At 40.4% G+C, this 25,916-nt stretch overlaps 1 protein-coding gene across 1 annotated transcript in view; it reads left to right on the top strand.

Moving 5' to 3' along the window:
- Positions 1 to 25,916, top strand: part of wwox (WW domain containing oxidoreductase) — a 174,786-nt gene that overhangs the window by 31,791 nt on the left and 117,079 nt on the right. The window contains exons 6-8 of the mRNA XM_015045926.1: positions 12,305 to 12,393; positions 19,016 to 19,201; positions 23,174 to 23,438. Coding sequence (XP_014901412.1) covers positions 12,305 to 12,393; positions 19,016 to 19,201; positions 23,174 to 23,438 — 540 coding nt within the window. The remainder of the gene's footprint in view (positions 1 to 12,304; positions 12,394 to 19,015; positions 19,202 to 23,173; positions 23,439 to 25,916) is intronic.

Consider the following 25,916-nt stretch of genomic DNA (forward strand, 5'->3'; position numbering starts at 1 on the left):
CTCGCGCTATCTCTATATATATATAAAGAGAGCGGGTGTATATATATATATATATATATATATATATATATATATATATATATATATATATATATTTTTTTTTGTAGTAACATTCTACTACTTTATTTTGTCTTTCATAAGCAGAATTTAATTCTAAGATAATCTAAAAACACAAGTACTTTAAGTCCTTACAAAAGCATTGGATGGTTCTTATATGCTAATCCCCTTCCCACTCTCTTTTATATCTTCTCTTAGCTTCCTAATTACTCACTTCTTTTGTCCCTCCCCCCAACATCACCACAGGAGCTACCTGAGGCCCTCATGTCCACCTCATTTATCACTTGGGTTTGATTCCTCTGCTCCAAGTAAGCACGAGGATAAAAAAAGAGTTGATGTGGAAGAGTAAAGAGTCCTAACAAACCCTCCTCTGTACACGCTCCTTCTTTTCTGCCTCCCTTTCCTTCATCGTGTGAGGGAGAGATGAATGCAGGCAGTGGAATTAATTGCACTCTGTTACTGAAGATCAGCAAGTTTGCTCAGTTGGCGTGCTGATCTGCCATATGGCTGCCCACTAGGTGAACGCTTTGATTAATGTTGCCCACTCCCTAGTTTTTTTTTTCCTCTCCGCTAATATTTGATTCTGATAACTGGAAGCTCAGCTCCTGTTTCTGGATCTCCACATTCAGTTTTTTTTTTTTTTTTTTCTTTGCTCACCTGAGCCATCTGTATTTGCTTGTGAAGTTTGGTTTCCTCCTCTCCTCCTATCTTTGTTGCTTTTGTACGTTTTATTTCCCAAAACCTTTGAGCAATCTGTTATTATTGTAGGCAGTGTTGGGCATCAGTGAGATTAGAGACGGGGAAGAAAGGCCGGAGTGTTTGTGTAAGAGAGGGATTTGGACCTGTGGGTACGACTCCTTCACACTTGATTAGGCCCCTGGTGTGTTCAGTGTTTCTCTATTAGCTTCCTTAGCCTGTTGTCTTCTTCTGTGTACAGTGACTGCGCTGTAGCCCAGAGGTCTTAGACACACAAACACACTAACACAAGCTATGCACACAGTCAGATAGGACACTGTGCTCGGGTTCAGGCAGTAACAAGGAGGTGAACAGATGCCGGAGTCACAATATCAATAGGGCTGACTGTGGGTAATAATACCTTAGCACGGTTCAGCCATAAGACAGCGCTAACTAGAGAAGCAACTCTCAAGTGGAGCATTAGCTATCTGCAAATCACACCATGTAGTGGTGCTAGTGTGTGTGTCGGGTTGTTTCTGGCCTGAGGACTCCCATTACACGTCAGAGAACCAGTTTCTGCTGCAGGGGTGCGCTGGGAGGGTGTCAATGCCACTCTCGCTCTGTGATAAAATGTTCTCACCTGGGGTCACAAGTTCAAGTTTCTCCTTTCCTCCCCTGTCTTAATGAGGCAGCGATGGAGCGCTATGCAGACACCTATGTAGAAAGATCTATTATAATCACACGGGTGCTTTGTTTTCCCTCTGCTTTATGGCCTGTTCCTGCCGCCCGTCTGTCTTGGTCTTCCTCGGTCTTGTTAAGTGCTGCCATTCTCCTGTGTTTGGATGTGGCCCAGAGGGCCCTTAGTGAGACCAGGGGCTCTGAATGAGCTGCAAACCCCAGCCAGCGGGTGCCCACAGTAGGCTGCCAGTCCCCCTAAATCTCCCTGATTACCTAAGGTGGCTTCGGTGTGATGGGGGTGTTACAAAGGTGGTGGGCTCTCTAAAGAGGCTGATTGAGATGCAAATGGAGGCCATAACTCAGAGGTAATGCAGACCTGAGCACCCTTAGCCTCGTCCGTTCCTGCTCACCTCACTCTCTCATCGTTCCCCATTTACTCCAGGATAGGAGGAGGGACTGTTATTGTCTCGAGGTAAAGTTAGATATTTATCATAGCAGAGGAGAATCACAGACTTCAAGGGAGGGCCGAATCGAATAACAAAGTACAAGGGTGCAGAAAGGATTCCGTTTTTAGTAGGGAAACAGACATTGGTAACGCACATGCTGCAATATTTGAGCACAAATGGAAAACACAGCTGCAGACACCAAAATGTGCTTGTGTTTCTTCGGAGGAACAGATGGACACAATAAAGTGTGAGGGACTCTGGGCTTTGCCGGTAGAAAGGTGGAGTGAACCGGCGAGGAGGAGGAGGAGGGGAGGAGTAATTGCACAGTCCTTTGCTGAATTGTTCTGTGGATGCAAATTTAAATCCCTCCTATTATTTTAATAATCTGCCTTTTACTGCTTGTGCTCGGATCATTTGTTTGCAAACCAGGTTATTTGGAGAGGGAGGCTCGGGGGTAATTTCATGCTTTGGAGCATTTATATCTATAACTTAATGAGGAGAGGGCCTGTTGTTTCCTGGTAATACACTGCTAGAGGGAAGCAAACTTTTTATTCTTCGTTTAGGGTACTGTTAGAGGGCAATAACGTGGGATTACTCTGATGGAATTAAGGAGCAAACTGAGGAGAGACCTATCGCTGCTTTGGGTGATAGACCAATCTAAATACCAGTCTTTTAATTCAGTTTTTTTTAAGGTTATAGGATGGATTGGAGGAAATTGGCTTTTGTGTTTGGCCATTACATTTCAAAAGTAATCGTACCCTTTGAACTTTTTCACAATTTGTCACATGACAAAAACAAGCTTCTGTGTATTTTATTGGGACCAGTTATTGAGTTATTTTTAGCCTCTGACTTTGACTTGACCAGTAGTAGATGCCAATTACTAATCAGGCAATTGGTTGCTCTGTACTTTATTTAGTGGCATCAGAGAATGGGGGCTGTATAATTATACACCGCTTTATGGGGGCCCATGACATAAAGTCCAATTAAAATGAATATCTGCAAAAGTTCAAGGGATGTGAAAGTTTTCTACGGCATTGCACAGTCTTCTGAAATCTCTTCAGCTCTAGGTGCCGGTTTTCACATTTTCATATTAATTCACAACAATTGAAACGTCTCAGGGTTTTTAGATTACACAGAATTTCGTTTCCTTATTGACCAAGCTATAATTTCAGCCTGGCGTTCCAATACTAACGGAATTTATCCAAAGTTTAATACGTTTACCTGGAAGACAAAAGGAAGACGCTCTTGTGAGATTATCAGCATTGTTAATGCAGTTACTTCATTCTTTGGTGCCAGAGCTGTTGTTGGACAAGGTGATGGTAAAGAAAGCTTCCTCTGCCCTCCCTCCTCTCCGCCTTGCCTTCGTTCCTCAGGTTCCCCAGCGAAGGACTTTTCTCCCAGCAAATTTAATCAGACTGCATGAATTAAAGTAATAATTTAATTTGTTTACAAGGCGTCATTTGTTCTCTGTCACTCCTCGGGTCCGTTGACAATCTTCATCTCGCTGACCTCCGGCCTTTTCTGAGGTCACGTGATGCATTTATTATGTTGTTGTACGAGATGCGTTTAGGCTATTACTAGGCGACGAGACGCTGAACACCATGATGATATTCTTATTATTCAGATTTGTGTAATACTTTAGCAGAATGCATAACTGTGTGACCTTTATCAGCAAGCACAGAAGATGATCTAAACTGTGCTCTAATGAATTTCCTTATGAATCTGAATAATAATAACAATAAATGTATCAGAAGGTGACCCCTGCTTCATGCGCATTGTTAAACAGGGCCTTTCAAAAGTATTTACAGCCCTTTTGTCACATCTTCTCACATTGCAATTGTAAATTTAAATTTAGTGGAGTTTCATATTCATAGGACAACAATGAACTTTTTTTAAATTAATAAAAAAATCTGAAAAGTGTGGCATATGTGTGTACTCTACCCTGTCACTACTTCTTAAAGCCAAATTTCAAGTTTTTAGACAGAAATGTCTGCCGATTCTTCTTTACAGAATGTTGCTAAAGTGATCAGTACAATTGGTTGTGCAGAACCTATAAACGTAAAATTTTAAAGATTAATCTCAGGACCTTGAATGAAGGATTCTACAATGCGTGTGCTTTCATCTGAACCTCTCCACTGTGACTGTTTGTTCAGGGTGTTTAGTCTCAAGTCTTCTTGCTGAAGAAAGGTCTCATCTAGCCAGAGTATTTTTATTCACATGTTTTCCGTAAAATGCTACTGACCAACTTTGATTGAGACTTAAAACTTAAAACTTAAAACGGTGTCTGTCTTCGACGAAGGCCAGATCTGTGGAGTGCCTAACTGATTTGTATCTTGTTAGTGGATTATCCACGTGAGCTGTGGATCTCTGCAGCTCCTCCAGAGCTCCTGAGAGCCTCACAGCTGCTTTCCTGATTTGAGATTAGATTAGTAATGAGTCCCTTTTAGATCAATACACCAATAAATATCCAACCTCAAACCCACTAACTGTTTTTCTCTTAATCATTCCACCTCATGTAAGGTTACATGTGTGGATCAGTGGGCCCAGTGTGCTTTTTAGACATTTGTAATTTTAATATTTCATAGTTGAGTGGGTATGAATACTTTTGGATCTCTCCTAGTCCCTCCTCCATGTATGCCACTCATGACTCAAAACAACACAGGGAAAAAAAGAAAGCCTTTAAATTTCCAAGAAAGACATAATTACGCAATTTCTTGTTTCCACTGAAAACATGAAAAACCGTTCGGACTTTAGGATATTTCCAAACAAAAGAGCTTTTAATCAAAGTGCAGACAAGACCCCGAGGAGGGTGAAAACGCCCCTTCATCAAAAGGTCTATTTCACACTTACTCACATCAAAGGTCTCCATGTTTCTTAATTGCAAGATTCTTTTCTTATTCAGTTACGTGACGCTCATGTTTTCATACAGCTGATTTGAGGAAAAAAATAAAAATAAATAAATAAAAGTAGCAAATCAAAGAGGCTTAATTTATTACCTCTGAACAGTGATGTGCTCACCACCGCGCTGTGTGAGGAAATGTAAGCTTCTCTCTCAGAGCTGTGGTGTTGCGTCCGGCCTCGGGACACAGAGATGACGATACAAGTCGGGAATGTTTTAGGAGAAAATTAAACGGTCTCAAACTAGCAGGTTTAGATAAAGCAATCACATTACCGCAGCACTAGAAAAAGAACAAATTATTTTGTAGTCGAGAGAGTGGCGCTTTATTGCTGACGCCTCTAAAGAGAAAGTTGTGTACCAGAAATGCGCGCGGCCTGGGTGTTTTTCCTGCTTCATTGTTATCTAACCTCAATGTAATCAGCCTCTCAGTCTGTTCATGCTGCTCACGCCAGACGCTAAAGTCCCCGCACAGAATTGCAAAATAAGTTGGGTGTAAATATGTAATTGCTGGCGCTTTTTCGGAGATCTGAAATATTAGGGAGCAATATGGATCGCATTAAAATCCTGGTTGTTAGGGGGATCGGTTACACTGAAGACATGCGGGGAAAAATGTGCACAGTCTGCGAATCTGGCGGAGATAGAGCGGTCGAGATGAGGGAGGGGGGAGACGGGAGCAGGAGAGGGTGAGGAAACGGAGGAGAAGAGACAGAGAGGAAAAGGAGAGAAAGATGAAAATCTCTTGATGTCTTTCTGAGAACATAGACACATTATTTAAATCTCCATCTCTTTTTAATGTAAATGCGATCAGGCTCTGCCCTGGGTGAAGGAGTGAGAGAAGCGAAGTTCAGGCAGAACAGGACACACACGCACACACACACTGACAGACATCGAAAACTAAGAACGGTTATATATACATGTTAGCCTTGAACATGGGGTGAAATTAATAGAGGACTTTTACAGAAAAAAACACTTTTTATTAGATTCATTGTTCTTTTTTTTTTTTTCCTCTGTGTATAAGTTTGCATGTGTGTTTGTGTGGAATCTGATCCCTGCTGCAGGCCCCCTGGCCCTGGTCTGTCTGCATCCGAAAAGCAAACTCTGCAATTATGATGACCGCCCTGTCCTTTTCATTCCCCATCTCTGTCTCTCTCATCTGTCTGTCCTGAGCGCCATCCCTCCCTCCCTCTCTCTTCCTCTCCCTGTCTTCATCTTTGTCTTCACTCTGACCCATCTCTTTTGATAGCTAAATAAATTAGTCCTAATTGTGAATAGATCAGGAGTTATTTCTTCAAACTTTATTATGCGTGACTGAATTTAAAATGCTTAAGATTTTTGTGCGCTGTTCATACATTTATTGTCTGGTGGGCAAAAGTTTATGTACATCTCTAAATAATTTATTTGTGAAATTTTAAAAGCAACGACATACAAGGAAAATTTTGAAAAGCAAAATAGGACAAGAAATAGAAAAAGTCTCTTATTTGGTAATTTAAAGTAGTTTAGCATCTACTTTCTTTGATTTGCATTGAATTTTAATACACATGATGGGTAATTTTGGGTAATTTTGTTGTGTCCTCTGTGCTCACCATGTTGCAGGAAAATATTGAACATACTTATACTAACATCTCTGTCAACTAAACAGCAGGTGATTTTTTTTTTCTCTTGATTTGGCTCTGAAACAGGAAAAGAAACAGGAGAATTAAAAACAGAGACGTTGGAAGCGATACTCTGAAATTAAGCAAACATTGCACTACTTGGAAATTATATTTGACAGACATGCTCGCAGTTACAAGGTGTATTAAGGTTTCGGACTGTAATATTGGATTCCTGTAAAAACTAATAAAACTAACAATCTCAGTTTTGGGCCTAAATCCTTCTTAAAAATTGTCACATTTTCCGTACTACAGCTGAAATTGCATTTTATAATGCGTCTAATTTTTGCATGTATTAATTTACTGTTTCCTTGATGTTTTTCTGAGCAAGTTTCTTCACCTGGAATTTGTTTACTGAATATTTGGGCAGGTAATATTAAAACAATCTGCGTAAGCCACCCTCTACCTCCTCCGTCATGAGAAAGTTTATATTTGATGATGTTTGAATTCAAGTGAATTCATTATTTTAATACACATCCAATACCTGGATGATTATAGTCGGTGTTACTGCTCCATCTTGAAGTATGTCACACTCTAAACTGATTGCAGCAGATTGGTTCTTTGCAAAAATGACCATTTAAAAACGATAGATTGAATGTATGTGTGATCTTTATCTGCTGCTTTTTCAGCTGCTTTGTGCTGCTTTCATGCTATTTCACATATTTCTCACCTGGACATTGCTTATATTATTGTGACCTAGAATTTTGGACTCAAAGGAAAAGTTGCAAAAAAAATAACATATACACTTTAACTCAGTACAGTTTTAGCTAAACTTGTGCTTTGTTTGCTGTCAGTCTGAAATTTAAATAATAATGGTGTTGAAAAATGTTGAATTTGACTGTGCAGAAATTTACACAAAGCCAATAAGCATCTGTTCTTTGAGTACAGTAAATTCAATAAAAGCAGATATAAAATTGGATTTCTTTAATCACTTACTGTAAACCATTAAACATACGCTAACATTTTCCTTTGCAGTTTTTTTAAATGTGAAGTCCACGAGTTTCTCCTTTTGTCGAACTGCCTTTCTGTCTGCAGCCTCCGCCTCCTTGTCAGGTTTGACTGATCTGCTCACTAATTGATGTGCCGCATTCATTACGGTTATTAATGCTCTGTTTACCAACACGTCTTGCCCTTTGCACGCCGCTGAATAAGGATGTCAGTGAGCACTTAACCACAAGCTGGCCCTTTTCCTCCCCGTGCGAGTCCTTATGTGCGTGTCAGGTGCACGTTCGGAGTATCGGCACGCCTTTCCCTCATTCTTCATGTTTTTCATCTGGAAAATCATCCCATGTCCTTCCTTCACCTTTCCCCACATCTGCCCCCACACTTACTTGATTTGTAACTTGATTTCAGGAAAGGGAAAACCTGTAGATTATCCTGCTTTCATTATAGGGGTGGGGGGGGATGAAGCCCAGTCCGTGTCAGAGAAAGAAGAAATCAATTTAATACAGACTTAACTGGAGGAAATTGCATATTCTGCCGCTATGTGCTGAACAGGCACTTTCTCTTGCTCACCAGAGACCTGCCTCCCTATTAATTGCACTGTGTTTGCGTGTCGGAGGGTGAGGAAATGTGTGTGCACGCGAGCATTTGTTTATTTGTGCGCGTTTGTGTCTGCAACGTGCAGAACATGAGGGTCTTGAGTTTGCGGGCGTGTGTGTTTGGCCTCTTTGTCTGCACGGAGGTCAACTCTCCGGCCTCCTCCGGAGCACCCGGACAGATGTTTCTTTGCTTTTAGCCTGGGAAGCTCTCGCACACACACACACACACACACGCACACACACCACACGTGATGTGTATCCATATTTCTTTGTTGTTGTGTGGCGCATGCATAAGCACAAGTGCATGTGACTTAGCCAGGTGGAGAGGAGATTGGTTGGTATTTATGAACAAACGTCATAATTGTGACAGGATGATATACGAGCTGCACGTTCCACAGTTTCTCCCCTCCTTTCTTTTCTCTTTTTTCGTTTTGCTAAAAATATATCAAAATCTGTGATACGAGTCTTAAAAGCTGATGGCCAATTTAGCGGGGTGTGTTGCAGACAAGGTCACGCCGATCTGAGTTTCCCTGCGTTTCTCCCTCCGAGGCCTGTTCTAATCTGCGGAGCAGGAAGAAGGGCTCAAAGTCATTTCTCTAATTGCTTTTATAAGGTGCCCTTTTCACATGGTCTCTTCCCTGCTCATTCACTTTCATCGCATTTTCCAACACCTTTTCTCTGCACCTGCTGGTTAAGATGCACCCATGTTACATTCCTCTCACTTTAAGGCGACATTAGAAGTATTCGCAGGAAGCGAAACTAGTTAAAACCACAAAAACGTTAATTTTTTTTTTTTTTTCCTTGATTGTGGCTGAGGAGATTAACAAGGATCAGCGGGGTAAGTGTTTTGTACATACGGAGTACTTTGAAGCCTTTTAAAGATGCCTCTGCTTTGGCGATCCATAAGAGGCAGCGAGGTGGCGAGCGGCACAAGGTGAGGGTAGATGGAACCAGGGGTTAACGTATGAGAGTGAAGCCTGAGAAGGATAAAGGAGAGTGTGGGATGAGATTGAGTCCAGTGCATTAAGACAGTGTATTATTTGGCGGTTCCACTTGCTTGCGTCCATTAGTGGCGGCTGCTGTGCTATTAAAGGGGTCAGCGAAGTGTGTGTACCTGTGCACGTCTGTGTGAGGACGCCCACGTGTGTGTTTCAGGAGTTAGCAGAGTGGCCCAGTGTCTTATTGACCAGGATGAAGCTCCCCCTGCTTTAATACTTCTTCATTTTATTGGATTGGATGGCCTCAGTTATAATTGTATTAGAGCGCTTACCCGCCTTACGCTACCTTCCACTCCTTCTCCATCTCTCCATCTCTCTCTCCACAACAGAGACCGCATGCCGTAGGGGAACACCAGGGGAGGCTCTGAGGATCTCGGCCTTCTCTCTTGTAGGCAGAGGTTAATAAATTGGTGCTGTAGTTCTCATCCTTCCCACAGGTAAAAGTCACACATTTACAGATTGTTGTACTGAAAGTTTGATGGCTGGAGGTGAGAAACGGGTTCATTCGTCTAAAATCTCTTCTGATCATTTTTTCATGTGCAGCCATTTGGACAATGTTTGACAGAGACGAGGTGGAAAATTATTTATATTTCCAGACTTGATTTTTCTTTTTTTATTTATCTAAAAGTTTAATCCATCCATCATAAGTCTATAAATTGATCTTTTCTATTCATAATTTATAAACATTGGCCATGAAGCCCGGAGAACTCTGCACATTAAAATCTCAGAAACCTGCGTGGGAGTTTGTTTTTAGACCAAGCTGCAGGATGCGCGTGGCTCCGTAGACTAAAGCCAGTTCCTGTGGCTCCCTGAGGGAGTTACCCAGAGAGGCATCGCTGTCCCTCGCTTCTGTCTTTCGTCCTTGAAGGGGAGAGAAGTTGTCAGGGCCCTCATAAAAACCCTGAACGATTGTATCTCTATGATCTGCCTGTCTTTTTCTATCCTTTTTTTTTTTTTTTTCCTCCTTCTCCTTCCAGAACCTGGCCATCTGTCTAATTGTTCACCTCCATAGCTTTAATGCTTTTTACATGCTCCCCCCTCTTCTTTCCAGGCAATAAACTTTATTTTCTTCGCAAGACTTCAGTCTGCAGGGGGAGGGTAGGCAGGCGGGCAAAGCAGGCTGCTCACCTTCTTCTTCCTGCTGGATTTGCTCCAGTGGACCCCCTAAAATCCTCCCTCTATCCTTCCTTCGCTCTCCCATTTCTTCTTCTTCTCTCTCTCTTTTTTTTTTTTTTCTCTCTACCACATCTCCAGAGGAGAGATGTTCGTCAAGCTGACACCTGCTCTCATCTTCTCTGCTGGCCATGCTCTCATGAAGAGCTTTCCTGTTGAGGAGGCCTTCCCAGTGACCTGCTAATTATCAAACAGCGTGCATGTCCTGACCTTGTTCGGAGAACTTTTGCGCGCTCTTATGCCAAAAAGTTTTTTTTTAGTGCGACATAGTCAACGTCACACGGTTAAAATGCACAATTAAAAACAAACAATATTTTCTCTTTTATAAAATAACCCCCTTTCCCTTGAGTTTGTGGACCATGTGAAAGGGACACGAAGTATAAATGCGCATTGCACTTGTAAGTCATTAAATTAGACAGTTGTCTCCCCTCACCTGTGATTACTGCTGTGTGCGGATCATATAAGCAGGTACCCTATAATCATATCTATAATAGTCATAATCAGCCCTTTAATGTTCTGTAATAGCATCCGTATAATGGTATAGAGTGGCATCAAGAGAATAATTCAAGCATAGCTAATGGTGCGATGGCATGGTTTTACCCTTGAGTCACAACATTGCATTTGTTGTGTGCATGTGGGGGTGTGTGCGTGTGCCTGTGTATGCATGTTTGAATACGCCCCGGGGCAGTTAAGGTGTCAGTAAAATGCCTGAAGAATCCCATTTCTTAACCCTTTGTTGTTTTCGTCGTGCTCACTGCTCCGTGGAACGTCCTTGCTGGGAGTGTCATGTATGCTTAGCTTTGCAGGGAGACATTCCCAAGTGATGGTCACATACAGGAGCTCATATCTGTGGGAAAAAAAAAAAAAAAAGAAAGGCTGACAGCAAAGCAGCGGTGATGCCGCTGGTTGGCAGGGCTGGGAGCCGAGTGCTCTTCCGGGTGTTATGCGAGCTGATGCCGTTCCTCGGGGAATCGGAGCGCTGCGCAGGAAAGGGTAGAACTCGGAGAGCAGAGTGCGCGGGATGCTCAGTTTCACTTCATGCTACGTGCTCTAGTGCTAACACATGCCAAGGTCCCATGTGAGCTTCCTTGGACCTCGCCTGGCTTGCACCGATATAAACGAAGGACAAGAGAAAAGAGGATCTCTGTTGACAAAATGACAAACATGGTTTTCTGCTGTTTTTAAAGAGATGTGGCCCTGCAGGCCTGCATGTGTCTCAGCTGAGGCCTCTGGCCTGCAGCGGAGCGCTACACTGTGATAGAGAGGATGATGAATATTTAGCTTGTCTTCTGCAGTGTGTAAATGCAGCTATGCATTCATTTTTTAAGTCATTTATCTTTCTCTTCTCCGCCCCTATCCTCAGCCTGTCTCCCAACATATGGCATAAGACGGGCCACACACACACACACGCTCACGCGCGCGCACACACACACACACACACACACACACACGCACGCACACATAGGCTATACGTACAGAGTTCCTTAAGTCTTTGAGGTTTGCTTAGAAACACTATAGTTTGCTACAGTGGTTTCCAGCAAACAGAAGAAATGGGAAAGTTAAATGACTCACAGCAACTTATGTTTCTGTTTCATTTGACTAGTTCAGTTCACATCATCTCCAAAAAATCCTGACATAAAAGATGAGCAGCAAGAAGAAAAACTCTTGTACAGCCCGTTTGTCTTTCACATACCTGGACTTTTACATGCACTTTTAGATTTTATCAATAAACTAAGCAAACTGTTTTCTGTTTGTAAAATAGCTACTCAGTCATTTCCAAACTACACCTATATTGTGCCATTAAATCTACAGAATATCTAACATTTTAAATACTACAAATGTTCTTCTATGTGAAAGGATCATATAAAAGCAGTTGCACCAGACTGTAAGTAGATTTCTCTAACATGTTTTTTTTTTTTTTTGCCTGAACAGACATAATTGTGATTTATTTTCTTCTTTTAAAAACTGCAGAGGGCACTTTCAGTATTTATGCACTCAGAATGTAGTATATTTTAATTCTCACATTCAGCTGAATTATTTAACAGAATCTTGTTTTATTCCTTTTTAACTTCTAAACTTTTCACTTTTACATTGACAGTGATGAGAAAATGAATCTTTTCAAACATTCTGTTGTATTTTTTTCTTTCTCTTTTCTTATGCAATTATGTACATGTTTTTCTCTCAACAGCACAAAGCAAGAGTAGAGGCCATGATGTGCAACCTGGCTTCTCTGCGCAGCGTCAGGGAGTTTGCAGAATCTTTCAAGGCCAAGAAGCTGTGAGTATAAACGTACTTGTTTGTTTCTGAACTTAGAAAATCTTCATATTCTTGCAAAGTTTTAGATGCTTTGCCTTGCAAAAGTATTTATATCTGTTAAGCTTTTCACATTTTACTACTTTACAGCTATAAATCTGTGCATTTTAAGTGATACCTGAACACAATGAACCACTGTGATTGTGAGGTGGAAGGAAAAGTCTGTTTTTAGCTCCATCCATTCTCCCAGGTGATGATGGGTTGCACAAAGCTCTCTGAATTGTTTAGGCTTTGAATATTGTTTTTATAAACCTGTCTTGATTGCTTTGAATTGTATTTAGGGGTGTCATGGTGAAAGGGATTGAATGTAAATTTTATATTTTAATTTTGAAAAAAAAACAACAACAAAAAAAAACTTGCAAAAACAATGTGTCAATTTGATTCAACTTCATGTTTAGGTGCGACACTTTGCTAGTCTATCACAAAATCTCAATATAATTAATTAAAGTTAAATTTAAGAAAATATGATAAAGTTCAAGGAGTAACAGTACTTGTGTACAAAACTATTCATAATTTCTTTATTCAGTTCTGTTATGTTAGGCTCTGATTTTTGCTGACATTTGGACCCACATCATTGCAGTAGATCAGAACTGTGGTTCAGACTCCAGCAAATCAGATTTAGAAGTTTTTCCTCAGTAATTCTGGACTTAGAGGAATAACTAATCCATGCTAATGTATTAAGGACGTAAACAGTGTATCTAAATCCGGCGTACTTAAGGGACATCCTGAACTTTACTCATAGACACCATATGGACATAACCCCAAGAGTGAGTGTGTGTATTTGTGTCAAATTACTTGACATTGGTTGAATGCTTCCCATCGCTCATTTTGACATGGTCAGCTTTTACGCCTTGCGTCTCACATCCGGCAAGCAGGCGTTCCGTTGCTATTTTGGGGTTGTGAATACAGTTGTCTGTGCTGCTCATCCACCTGCAGGTCTCAGTAGGACGGAAGAGTGTGTGTGTGTGTTTGTGTGTGTGTGTGTGTGTGTATGTGTGTTTGCGTGTCGGGGAAGGGCTGTTGGTGTCAAGGGAGCCCCTTGGGGAGAGGCAGGGCAGCCATTGCCTGTAGCAGCCCTGGGGCAGGGTATGGCTGTCCAGGGCACGCGTCCTGGGTCACGGCCAAACTCCACGGTTGCGTTCTTCGATCTGTGTCATATACTTTTATTCCAACTTCTTAAAAAATGTATTTGCACCCCCTGTAACAGCTTAATTCATACATTTACTATCGTCCCTCTTATTTTGCTTTGTACAAATTATCTGTCTGCTGCCAGTTTTCTCTCTTCCTGTTTCTCGTGTTGTCTCTGTCTCTCTTTACCTCAGTATTTTGGCAAGGTTGTATTTCTTCATTAGCCGTGCTGTTGGAGGGGAGGTGGGTAGCGGGGGACTCCCAGGGGACGTCAGAGTACATTAATTCTCATCAGAAGGCGAACAGAGCAGAGTGGAGGCTGGGAGCTCTGAGCTGTGAATGGCACTGGGCAGCTGTCTGACTCCACCAACACTCTATTACTGCACGTATGTCTTCGGGCATAACACACGGCAGAGCCGCGCAAACGCAGTGGCCACATGCGTGAGCACGCGTGCACGCTCAGACAACTGTGCGCGCACTGTTTGCATGCGGACACAAGTGCACAGTAATGCTCCTGCAGCGTGTCATTGACAGGTGAAATGCAATCAGAGCCTTTTTCTTTGCGTTGCCTCGTTTCTCACTCTCTTGCTTTTAAGTGCTCCAGTCAGTGGCTTTCATGCTGCTTTGTGTTCCATTGACCCCAATTCTGCTTTAATTGCCTGTCCTTTGAAATGAAATTACCTGGATATTGATATTGTTGAATGCAGTGCGATTTCATAGGGATGTAATTGATGAAGGACGCTGCTGACATAAACGCTTAGCACAACTTCTGCCGAGCGGCTCGTAATTAACACAAGCTATGTGTGCTCACCTGCATTAACTTTCTCTGCTTTTATTTTTGATGCCTTGAAAAAGTCTCCATACTGCTTGAAAGCTCAAGTGGATTTTTTGGGGATTCTATATGATTGACCAACACAGCAGTGCATGATTAAGAGAACAAAAAAGGATGTGCAGTTATTCTTTTTTTTTAACAATGAAAATATTGAAAAGTGTTGATTTCGCAGACATGTCAGTAGTTCATAGAATAAAAGAACAATGTTTATTTTTTTCAAACATACACTATAAAAAGTAAAATCAGAAAACTGATCATTTTGCAGTGGTCTCTTTAATTTCTTCCAGAGCTGTATGTGTGACCTTTGCAGGCATTTGGTTGCCCTTTTGTTTAATTTAAGACTTAAGGATTCAAGTGGGATGAAATAAAAATACACACATTACATTTTGCTGGCTGATAACATAAAATTCCAGTAAAATAAATAAAATACATTAAGAAGGCTCAAAGGGTATGAAACGGTTACATCTCCTGTTCTTTGGCCTATAATTTTTCGTACTCGATGAACATTAACTTCTGGTTCTTGGGGAGAAATATGGGTCAGAAAGAGTCTGTACTTTGTGGGTGTTTCCAGTTTTCCTCATTTCAATAAAGTCCAGTGTTAATGACTGCTTGTCCAAACCTTACTCACACAGGCAATCTCTTCCTGCTGGCCTACATTACCGAGGAGGTCAGGGGTCACACCCGCGGGGGTTATTTAAAGTAAATATATAAACGTATGTGTCCCCGTCTGGTAGTTAACACCCTCGTTTGACCAGCGCTGAGATTGCACCGCGGCGCATGGTGTGCTGTGAAGCCTTAATGTGGAGAGAGGGACTGTGGTATGCGGCGATAGGCCTATTAAAGACATTCATTAGACCTGCGCTTATGAGAGAGGGACTAACTGGTGGGCAGTTGAATTAACAGGCCTTTTACATTACAAGCAGACTCACCAGAGCCACATTTACGCTCTGTGTGTGGGGGGAAGCTCTCCACTGGCCAGAGAAAAGTTGGTTATGTGAGTTTTTGATTAGAAATTTGTGATCTTCTCCGAGTGACAGACTCTGTTTTGTCCCTTTGTCTTTGCAGAATAAGGTCACAACATTTAATTCCTGAGAGGTGTTGCTGGGAAAAAGGATTAGTTTACTGTAAACGCTTTAGTGAGGGGTTGAAAACTTGGGTCAGGAGTTCAAGCCCGTGGCGTTAGTGTGAAGCCCCTTGTGAACACACTGGGGACCGAGCCAAGCGTTTTGCCTTGTTTTGCACAATGATGCTGCACTTCATACTCTGTTAGACAAGGGAACGTCAAGTCAAAAGCAACAAATTTAATTTCCCATCTTTTAAGCAAATGGCATTTTTTCACTAGACCTTGAAATCACCGCAAGTTTCTACTGCTCTGTTTCGTTTTATCTGCGGCATTAAGCATTCGTAGCCCTTCAACTCACATTTTGTAAACCCATTTAGACTTCAGCGTGTTGTGCTGAATTGTATTTTATTTGTTAGAGCACAACCGCGAAGTAGATGGAATATGATAGTTTTCAAAATCTGACACAAAGACGGAATACATTTTTATCCAGTCCCCTAAAGCCTGATACCTGAAAATAAAACCCAGTGGAACTAATCTGAGTGTAAATACTAAGGCTGTGGATTTTTATTTGCAACCTTTAAAGAACAAATGACATACAAGGAATCATTCAAAAATGTCAACTTAAATGCTTGTTTGTACTTGCCTAGAGCAGCTAATAAGCCCATGAATCTCTGGAGGAGCTGTAGAGGTCCACAGCTCAGGTGGGAGAATCTGTTTTCAAGACAGTTGTTGGTCATGTAAAGCAGAAATGGAAGCGTGGCAAAAAAGAGAAGATTTGGTTAAATTATAGTCATGTCTTTGTGCTCAAAAACTAACATCGGCCCTCACTTTTTTGCTCTCCATCCAGCTAAATAAAACTCGCCTACAGCTGAAAATTCAACATAAAAACAACTCATTATTTTTGATGAATATCCACTTCAGGAGACTTTGGCCACTTTTAAGGATCCAAGATTTTGTTTGTCTCTTTAGGTTTTAAAACAAATAAATACTAAAAAAAAACCCATAAAAAATGCAAAAATAACACTCTTTTCTACCTAATTAAAAGATAAATGCATCTAAGGAAATATTACAGGCACTTTTAGAATCATTCAGCTAAAAACCTTAATTTCTAATTAAGTCTACATGTAAAAACATTAATTGATTATTTTTTTAAACAAGGTTCTTAAGGATGCCACACACTTAAAGAAATGTGATTTATACCACTAAATTTCACATATAGACTAAATTTACTCCTGTTCCTGTGGAAAAAAAAACAATGGAGAAAATAGGAACATTAACATTTTAATAAGTTTTTTAAACATTAACTGAAATTTATTGTGACATCTATAAATCAAAATTATTATCATGACAATACATTTTTTACTATAAAAGTTATGAAGAACCTCTGTGGAAGATCCAAAGATCAACTTGTGGCTCAAGAGCTGCAGGTTGAATATCTCTGGTTTAGATCAAAGCATTCTCATGTGGCAGAATGTCCCAGTCAAAGTCCAGAAATAGATCCACCAGAGTACCGCTGCTGAGGCTTTAAAAAATCTGACTGATTTTTAGCTTATTTTGCAAATAAGAACAAACTAAACCGTCAGTATCTAGAAATGCGCAGCTGACAGAAATTCAGCTGTAGTTGCAGCAAAAAGAGGTTCTATGAAGTGTTGACTGAGGGGATCTGAATAACGATGGACGCCTCATTTTTTTAGAAATGTGTTTGAAATCTGTTTTGAAAAACACGTATTAATTGTTGTTCACTTTACAGATATGCACTGCTTTGTGTTGGTCTATCCCATAAAATTCCTATGAAATGTGGCAAACTTTGCACTTGTACCGTCAGAAAATGTTGAAAATTTCATTGGGTGTGAATAATTTTCCAAGGCACTGCATTTACTTGTGTGTTGTGGCTCAAAACAATTTAGTTGTAGACTTCTTTGCCGTGCTGTATTTTGGGTAAAAGCTTAAAATGTCTCACTGCTGGTGTGTTGAATATGTGCTGAGGTTGGCATTCTCTAAGTTGCCTAGGTTTGTGCTCTTTAATGAACCTAGTGTGTTCAGAGGCCTGAAGGTGATCGTACAGTATAGTACTATGTAATAGCATGGGATGGCTCATTATAGAAAGGCATAACAATTCACACATTAATTTTCCAGCATCCAGTTTTTAATTAATCCAGTAGGCAGTCTTAAACACAGGGTACACAAATTGCCTTCGGCCTCATAATTAATTCTAATGGAAGAAATTAAAAATTGGTGGGGTGTGTTTGGATTGTTCGCCTGTGTTACTGTGCCTTTTGAGCTCGTTGGAGCGTCACTGTCACCGACAAGGATCTCTCGCTACCTTGACCAATCCCCTTTCTCTGCCTCACGAGGAGGTGGATCTGCTCGCCCGCTCAACGGAAATCCAAAGCAGATGTGGGCCGCTGAATAAAATCACCTGCTTTAAATATCACGACTTTGGAGAGCACTTGGCTTTTTTATCTGCTTAGTCTTCTCCAGTCGATGTGCTGGTGGATCTGGTTTCTCACGGTAGCTGAGCAGATGTTGTGTTGAAACGCTTTACTCCCATCACGAGTGTGTTTTAAATGATCGAAGAATCAGTTTCCGTTCGTAGCCGCTCTTGGAATCCGGCCAGCTGGAGTCGGTATCTACAGTAATTGTGTAGCCATGGGGAGACTCACTAGAAACCTCTGTATAATCCTATCATTGATAATGATGTGCCGCTGCAGACAAATAAAACCTTCTTTAATGGGCAAATTTCATATTTTTGAGCCGACAAACTTAAAAAAATAAATCTTAACTGTGTGAAATAAATAATACACAAGTAGCATTCAAAGTAAACATGTAATTTTAAAATACACTTTTCAGACACAAAAAAGTGTTTGGAGCCACGCCTCTTTAAAAGTAAACGACGCTACCATGAATGAATAGGAATATGTGGAATCACAGGACATGACTTCCTATTGATGTAAACAGGAAATAAGTTGTTTTCTTGACAAAAAACAAACAAAAACCTTTAAATAAAATATGTAGAGTGGATTTGAGCTGGTTATTGTTAACACAGAATATAGAGGGAGTGAGCATTCCTACATTCCTTGAAGATTGTGCCACATAGAAAGGGTGGTTAAGATTTATGAAAGTAAACGCATCAAAAATATTTCACCTGTGTGAAATAAATACTACACAAGTAGCATTACTTGTGTAGTATTTATCTGACAGTCGGGCCTCTGTATCTGGCATCGTCTTTATTTGGCTACTCTGGCTGCATTCTCAAGTGTCTTGTGGTTGTTTTTGTTCCTTCCCATGTTTTTTAAAGTAACTCTGGACGTGGAAATAATGTTTTGCTATCAACACATTTGAAAAGAAAAGTTACAAAAATGACAAAACACGTACCTTTATCAGAAAGGATACATTTCTTCTTTCTGTTTCCAGTTCTCTTACTATTCTTACTTTATCTTGTACTTTGCTAATCATTCTTTTCATACTCATAACTTGTATGTGTATCAGCTTATTCTGATCTGTGTTGTGCCTCTTTTTTTTTTTGTCTCTGTAACCAATTGAAATTGTTTCTTTCGCCACAGTCCCCTGCACATTCTGGTGTGCAACGCTGCCGTGTGCACTCAGCCCTGGAGTCTGACAGAAGATGGCCTTGAGTCCACCTTCCAGATCTGCCATCTCGGCCACTTCCTCCTTGTCCAATGTCTTCAGGACGTCCTGCGTCGTTCAGCTCCTGCCAGAGTCGTAGTCGTATCCTCAGAGTCACACAGGTAAAAACGCGGTTGGTAAACACAGACAATGATCACACTTCTGCCCTTAGATGTCAGATCTAAGGGCAACATTTGACACTGCTGACCGCTCTGTTTTATTGGAGAGACTGTTTAAGAATGGTTGTGGTCGGAATCACACCTGGGATCAGATTCAGACATCCTTTGTTTCTTTTCTCATTGGAGCAGGAGAAATATAATTTTTTTTCCCTTTAACATGTATTTATACTCTCCTGTTGAAATATGAGAAAAAACATGAAGGTAAACTATGCAAGGAGGAAGAAGGATATCTTACCTGTGAACTTCATGATATTGTAGGATGATCATTAGGTACAATCAAATTAATATAAAGCACAATTTCAGCTAATTCATTTCCCAGTATTACCGAAGGTGCCTTTAGGGAAAGTAAACTTCACTCTTGCCGAATTTTACTGCATTCCTAGCATTCACAGCAAAGCTGCAGTGAAATCTCACTGATAAAGTTTAAGCAGTAATCTCTCAGACCTACCCTGTCTAATCTCCAACCCTTCAGCTCTGCTCTTGCTGTTATAACCGCCACAGTGGCTAGTTTTCAGGACAAATTTGACAGATAAGACTTACTGTGTATTGTCAAACATGACAGCCTCAGTCACTGAAACTCATTTCCTTCCCCATGCTGTCACTACAAATCAAACGTATCATCAGCTTGATGGATGGACTTATCAGCTAAAATTTACTTTGATCAAGTATCTGCTCCTTTCTGCCTGACCCCCGGACTCACCCTCTCTCTTTCTCACTACTTTCCCCTCATCTATTGTTCTTTAAATCCGTCCCGTTGTTAAACAACTCCGCTCCGCAACTGTGCAGTAGACAAGCATGATGTCTTGCAGTGATCGGTGGGCCCAAGCCCTGAGCCATGTGTTTCAGAGTCGCTCTCTTTCTGTGTGCAGCATTGATTCTGGTTTCAGTCAGTCGGACGGACCAGCGGTGATTGATTGGAGCTCTGCAGAGTGACCTGCGCAGTTGAGAAACATACAGTTATTCTAGCAGATCTGCTATATAACAGGAGCTCTCGTATGCCTTCCGTTTTACAAAGCATGAAAGGACAGGAGCAAAAGTTTGATGCATTCTTGGGAAAAAAAGAAGAAAAATAGCATTCAAAGAAACTTTCTGGAAGAAAATGCATCACAAAGAGAGTATTTGCAGCTTTTGTTGGACTGAATACAGGCGATGTTGGGTGTCGTTCTTTTACTTGGGATGGTAAGAACAAGGGCAAAGTTCTTCATCAGTAGAATATTTCATACTTCACAAGAGTTAAAGTGCAGAACCTCTGGGAAATTCTCATAAGGTCCTCCCGATGTAGCATTTTTCAGTGTAGTAACTACACCTGCTTCAAATTTAGCAAAAAATCATAAAGCTGTTGAAAAACGTTCTTCCAAGAATATGTGTCATCTCTGGTTGGGTCGCCTGAAAGAGGGTGAATGATGTTGAAAGACCCAAAACACCCAATGACTCCCATTTAGTATTTTTTTTTTTCTTTTTTTTTTCTTTTTTTTTTTAATATCAGGAGGTTTTAAGTAAATGAATGGTAGACGCTCTAGGAAGTCAAAAAATTGTTAGTTATTACAGCAGACTAATGCAACACATAAATGTTTTACTAAAACATCCTTCTTCCTGTGTCATCTCCGTCCCTGGACCTAAATTATATAGACAGGCTGTGAGTGAGTTGAACAGCAGGGTGTGTCATGAAGCTTTTAACAATAAAGCTGCTTCTTTTTGAATGTGGCATATTTTACCCACTCAAAATAAAGAAAATAAAGGTGGGATTTTTTCTTAACATTGTTCAGTGTGAGATAATCATTCCACTGTCATTTTATTGAAAACGTTTAGATATTTCATGCAGCGTGTGGATGACACTGCATTTCTAAAGTCAGGACAGGCCTGGTAACATACACTCTTCCTGTTTCTGCTTCCCTAACGCATTATCTTCACCTTCCTTCCTCTCCTTGATGATCAGCGGGGGATTTAGCTCCCTCAAAGGGGGCTTAGCCAGGACCAGAGGGAGTCGGTTACATGCTGAACTAGACCAGAAGAAGGAGCAAATTTAGACAATATCTCATCGCACATCTTCTCTCCTATACACCTCATTCCAGACCTATATTGCTTCCACTGAAGTTGCTCCCTTTTTTGTTTGTGTTATTTACAGTTTCTGCTGGATTTCCGTTTATTCATTTAGCTTCCCCTCATGGATAGTGTGCGACCTCTGACCTGGCAGCATATTGTATTCCATAAGCTCCTTGTATGCTGGTAAATCACTGACCTGTAAGAGACAGGATTGGGAAAGATGGACATTCAAGTAATGGTTGGGTGGTTTATCACTTTTCACCATTTGGGCTTACTGTGGAATTGACCATATACAGGTTTTGTTTGCCTCCATGATGCTCTGGCAGAACAACCACTGGTGGTGAATTGTGTCTCTCCAGTGGCAGCTGTTAGTACTTACACAATTTGCTTAGTGTAAAGCTGATACACACCAACAGCCAATGAAACCAAGTTGTTCAATTACATTAAACCTGGCGAATAAGGTGAGAACCGAAGCAAGCAGCAGCAGCAGCACATCCAGTAAAAAAGATTCGGCCAATTATTCTGTTCCCACAGATAGCCATGTCTCTTTTACTGCCTTGATTTGCTAAAACTCAACAAATTATCAACAGCCTGTTGTACTACTGTTGTAAAATGTCTGACAAACCGTAAACTTTTACACAGGAGTATGTGTGATAAAAATTTGAGAACCACTTTCTCGTAGTTTTAATTGACCCTCGTCTTAAGAATGATTCTTCTGAAACCTCTACCTTAGAGTCAAGTGATACCAAAGTTCAGGTTTTATGTGTAGAAACACTGTTTGATATTTCTTATAAAATACTTAATTGAAAGACTAGAAATGTAGGTGGGATTTTCTGCCACTGTTCAAACTGTTAAAAATCAGTGAAATCTCAAAATCCGAAGGAATCAGAATTTCCTTCATTATCAGGTGGAATAGACAGAAATATCTATTCTATAGATATCTATAGAGGATACCCACACTGACCCAAATTAGTTGAAATGCAATTGCTGAAAACCTGACATGTGCAGAAACTTATTCCTTTAAATCAGAACTGAAATAATTAATGTTTCCTGAAGCTTTCTCATAAACATTGAAGATTATCCTATTTTTTTTTTTTAATTTTTTTTTAGATTAACGTTTTAATGTTTGTTTTTACAATTGCCAACCCTATCACTGGTTTAGAAAGTAATGAAAGTTCTCTTCATAAAAAGACCTTCATAAATACTGTAGACTGCAAATGACTTTCACTTAAACTTCTTTACTTTGTTACTTTGATTGAAAAGTCTCATTTAGCTCTAACTAGATGCAATTTTACTGCATTGTATGAAACAAATAGTGGAAAAAAATACACACAGGCCATTTTCAGGCAATTGTTTTATCAACCTCTACTTGCTAAAGTAGTTATGAAGTTGCTGCACATGAAATGAAAAGCCTGCAGATGTTGTAATTTAGCCAAGCAAGGATGTTGCGGAAGGCGACAGTAAACAAGAGGCGGCTAGCTTGTAAAATCACAACAAGGAACCCAGGTGACATTTTGATTGGTTGTTTTCTAATGACTGGATTAATATGTAGAGTGTGTTCCTCCAGTTCAGAGCTGAGCTCCGCTCACTCTCTCTCAAACGCACGCACGCACGCATGCACGCACGCAGACACACACACACACACACAGAGTGTAGTTTTTTTGTGCTCAAGTATTGTGATGCGGCGCATAATAACACGAGTAGTGTAATGTTTAAGGAGCCTTGTCAAACATCTGGAGTTTAACAGCTCTGTCGCAGGCAATTAAAGAACATCATGTCACGTCTTTGATTTGTATGCAGCCAGCGCCATGCATCTGCTGTCAGAAAACCTTCACAGACTCTCTCACGCTGCTCCTGTGAACTGTCTTCTAGGTTCACGGACCTGTTGGACTCGTGTGGGAAGGTGGATCTGGCCGTGCTCTCCCCTCCGAAGAACGAGTACTGGTCCATGCTGGCTTACAACCGGGCTAAACTCTGCAACATCCTCTTCAGCAACGAGCTACACCGGCGTCTTTCGCCTCACGGTGTGACCTCCAACGCATTGCATCCTGGGAACATGATGTACACCTCCATTCATAAGAGCTGGTGGCTGATGACCTTTCTGTTTACTCTGGCCAGACCATTCACCAAGTCTATGGTAAGGAAGCAACTCAGAAAGTGTTTGATCACCATGAATCTGCACAAACTCCCGCTGAGTGGACTGCAGTGTCTTAGTTTCATGCGATTAGACTCAGTTCTGACTGAGCATGTGTTTCTTTTGGCACACTCTTTTGGGAAAAAGAACAGGAACCGGATGGAAATGAGTCGCTCCGCTGTGATGTTGGCTTTCACAGATGGAGCTGCAGTTTGTTTTCCGCCTTCTCCTGTTACTGTTTATTTAAGTTCTGCTCTCTTAGATGACACCAGATCTAATGAACTACAACATCCAGACAACAGTGAATGTATGTCACAATTTGTGCATTCTTGTTCCTTAAAGTGTCTAACAAAATTGTTTTGATTTTAATATCACCTGCCTTCTATGAGTGCTTTTCCACATTTGTCATTTGATTTGCTTTGTAAATACTTGTTGAAAGCAAAGACACATTGAAAACATGATGCCATAAAGCACAGTTTTGTTTTGAGACGCAGAGAAGTTGCTAGTTGCCATACCAGAGGGACCTGTTCTTTATTTCATCAGATTACAACTTTAATTTAGAAGCAGCTGTAAAACTAGATCCCCCTCAGAAAATTGACACTTCACTTGGATGGTTGTTGCAGTTATTGGACCCCTGTGCTTCTGGGAGTTTTGTTTTTGGGTCAAGCGCTCCTTGAAGGGTCATTGTCTGCTCAGGGAAAGAGCTGAAACTGTTGCAGGAGGTGAAGTATTGCCTCCAAAATGAAACTACAGCACAAGTGCTTGACTTTTGTTTATCTGGAGTTGCACAAACAGATTGCAGTTTTTCAACAGAGCTGCTCAGTTGAGAAGAAAACCAACCCGGACAAACTAGGATGGGAGGAAAGTATTTTGGCAAACTTCAAGGTTCTATATTAGTCTTGGCTTACACTGAGGTAAAGCTGATGCATGTGTACAAGCATAGAATACAAATACTGAGTAATGAAAAGCTTGTCAATTATTTTGAACAGTGTCTTACTTTATTAAGCTGCTTGGAAATATTTCAGGCTGTAAAATACATGCAATCATACAAAATTCATATGTTCCCGTGCAGTTATAAAGGTAGTATTGTTTTAAAACTACTGTAAACAAGCGTTAATCAGCATGTCTGTAAGGAGAGGGTTGCAGGTTGGCAGCAGTTAGACATACAGGCTAGTGTTAGCTTGCACAACTTACTCCTTTACTAAATTGGAAGATGGATAAAGAGGATATTCTGCTTAAAGAATAAATGTATTGCTTGTTTATTCTCCAGTTTTGCTAAGTCCAGTGATGAAAACAAAGTAACAATGACTGGAGACTCTCCAATCCTGGATTTTTGGATTTAAATCCCAATTTACAAATCTTAATATCTACTCACAGGAATTTTGTCCAATCCCGAGCATTTCACTTAAACATTAAAGAGTTTTTGAGCCATAGTGTTCGATGTAAATACGACAAATGCCACAAAGGCTTTGTTGGGTATACAGCTTAATTTTTTTCTTCTTCTATAAAAGCACATTAGTTTTCAACAACTTTTTTCTAAATATAATTCACCACTAGCCTTGCTAACACTAACAGCAATATCCGTATAATTTCAAGTGTCAAAGTCTTCCCAACACACTACCGGGGTTTCCAAGTCCAACTTTTACTGATCTTAAAAGTCCAGTAAAATTAAATTGCTCAACTTATTTTAATCACAGGTAGCCCTCCTGTTGTCTACTGAAACTCCCTGCTGCTCCTCAGCAGATGTCTGGAGTTTTTCTCCTCAATTATTATGCATTAAAATGCTGACGTGGCATTTCCTTAGCGGAGGTGTAAGGAACAGTAAACATAACTCGAAACAAAGCTGTCCAAAGTAGGTATTAGTAGATTAATGGTTGGATATATTGTCCACTGACATTAAGATGGTTTTTCTTGACTTTAAGGTGAAACGAGGACATGACTGATCAAACGTTTGCACCTACTTGAAGAATATTTTCATCCATCACTGTAACAATTCAAAATAACTTCAACTATCCTAAATGTTTACATGCAGCACATAACAAAAGTCTTGTATTTTCTGATTTAAAACACTTAAATGCTGCAGTCCAACGTTCGCTCTTCACATCACTGACTGTTCATTCACTCTGGCCTTCTATTGATATATTTGAATCATTTTTCTTTCATTTTGCTCTTTGTGAGATTGCTATGTGTTTTTTTATTTACAAATTTTTTTTTAAAACTATAAGCCTAAACTTCCAGAATAAAACGCGTAGAAATATTACGTCTGGTATTGCAGCACTCTGCTGTCTGGCTCACTGGATGGATTGGTGACCTGAGCCCGATATCTAATCCAAGAATGTCGTCAGAATCTGGTGAATCAAGCTAGCCCTATCGCTTACATTAAATAAATGTGGGTAATATTACTATAACTATAATAGCAGTAACTTTACCTATATTTTACCTATATAAAAATATACATACGGTAATTATAAATAGCTATAA

Source organism: Poecilia latipinna, unplaced genomic scaffold, assembly GCF_001443285.1.
Source record: "Poecilia latipinna isolate Pla-1442-1.1 unplaced genomic scaffold, P_latipinna-1.0 Scaffold754, whole genome shotgun sequence".
Lineage (NCBI taxonomy): Eukaryota > Metazoa > Chordata > Actinopteri > Cyprinodontiformes > Poeciliidae > Poecilia > Poecilia latipinna.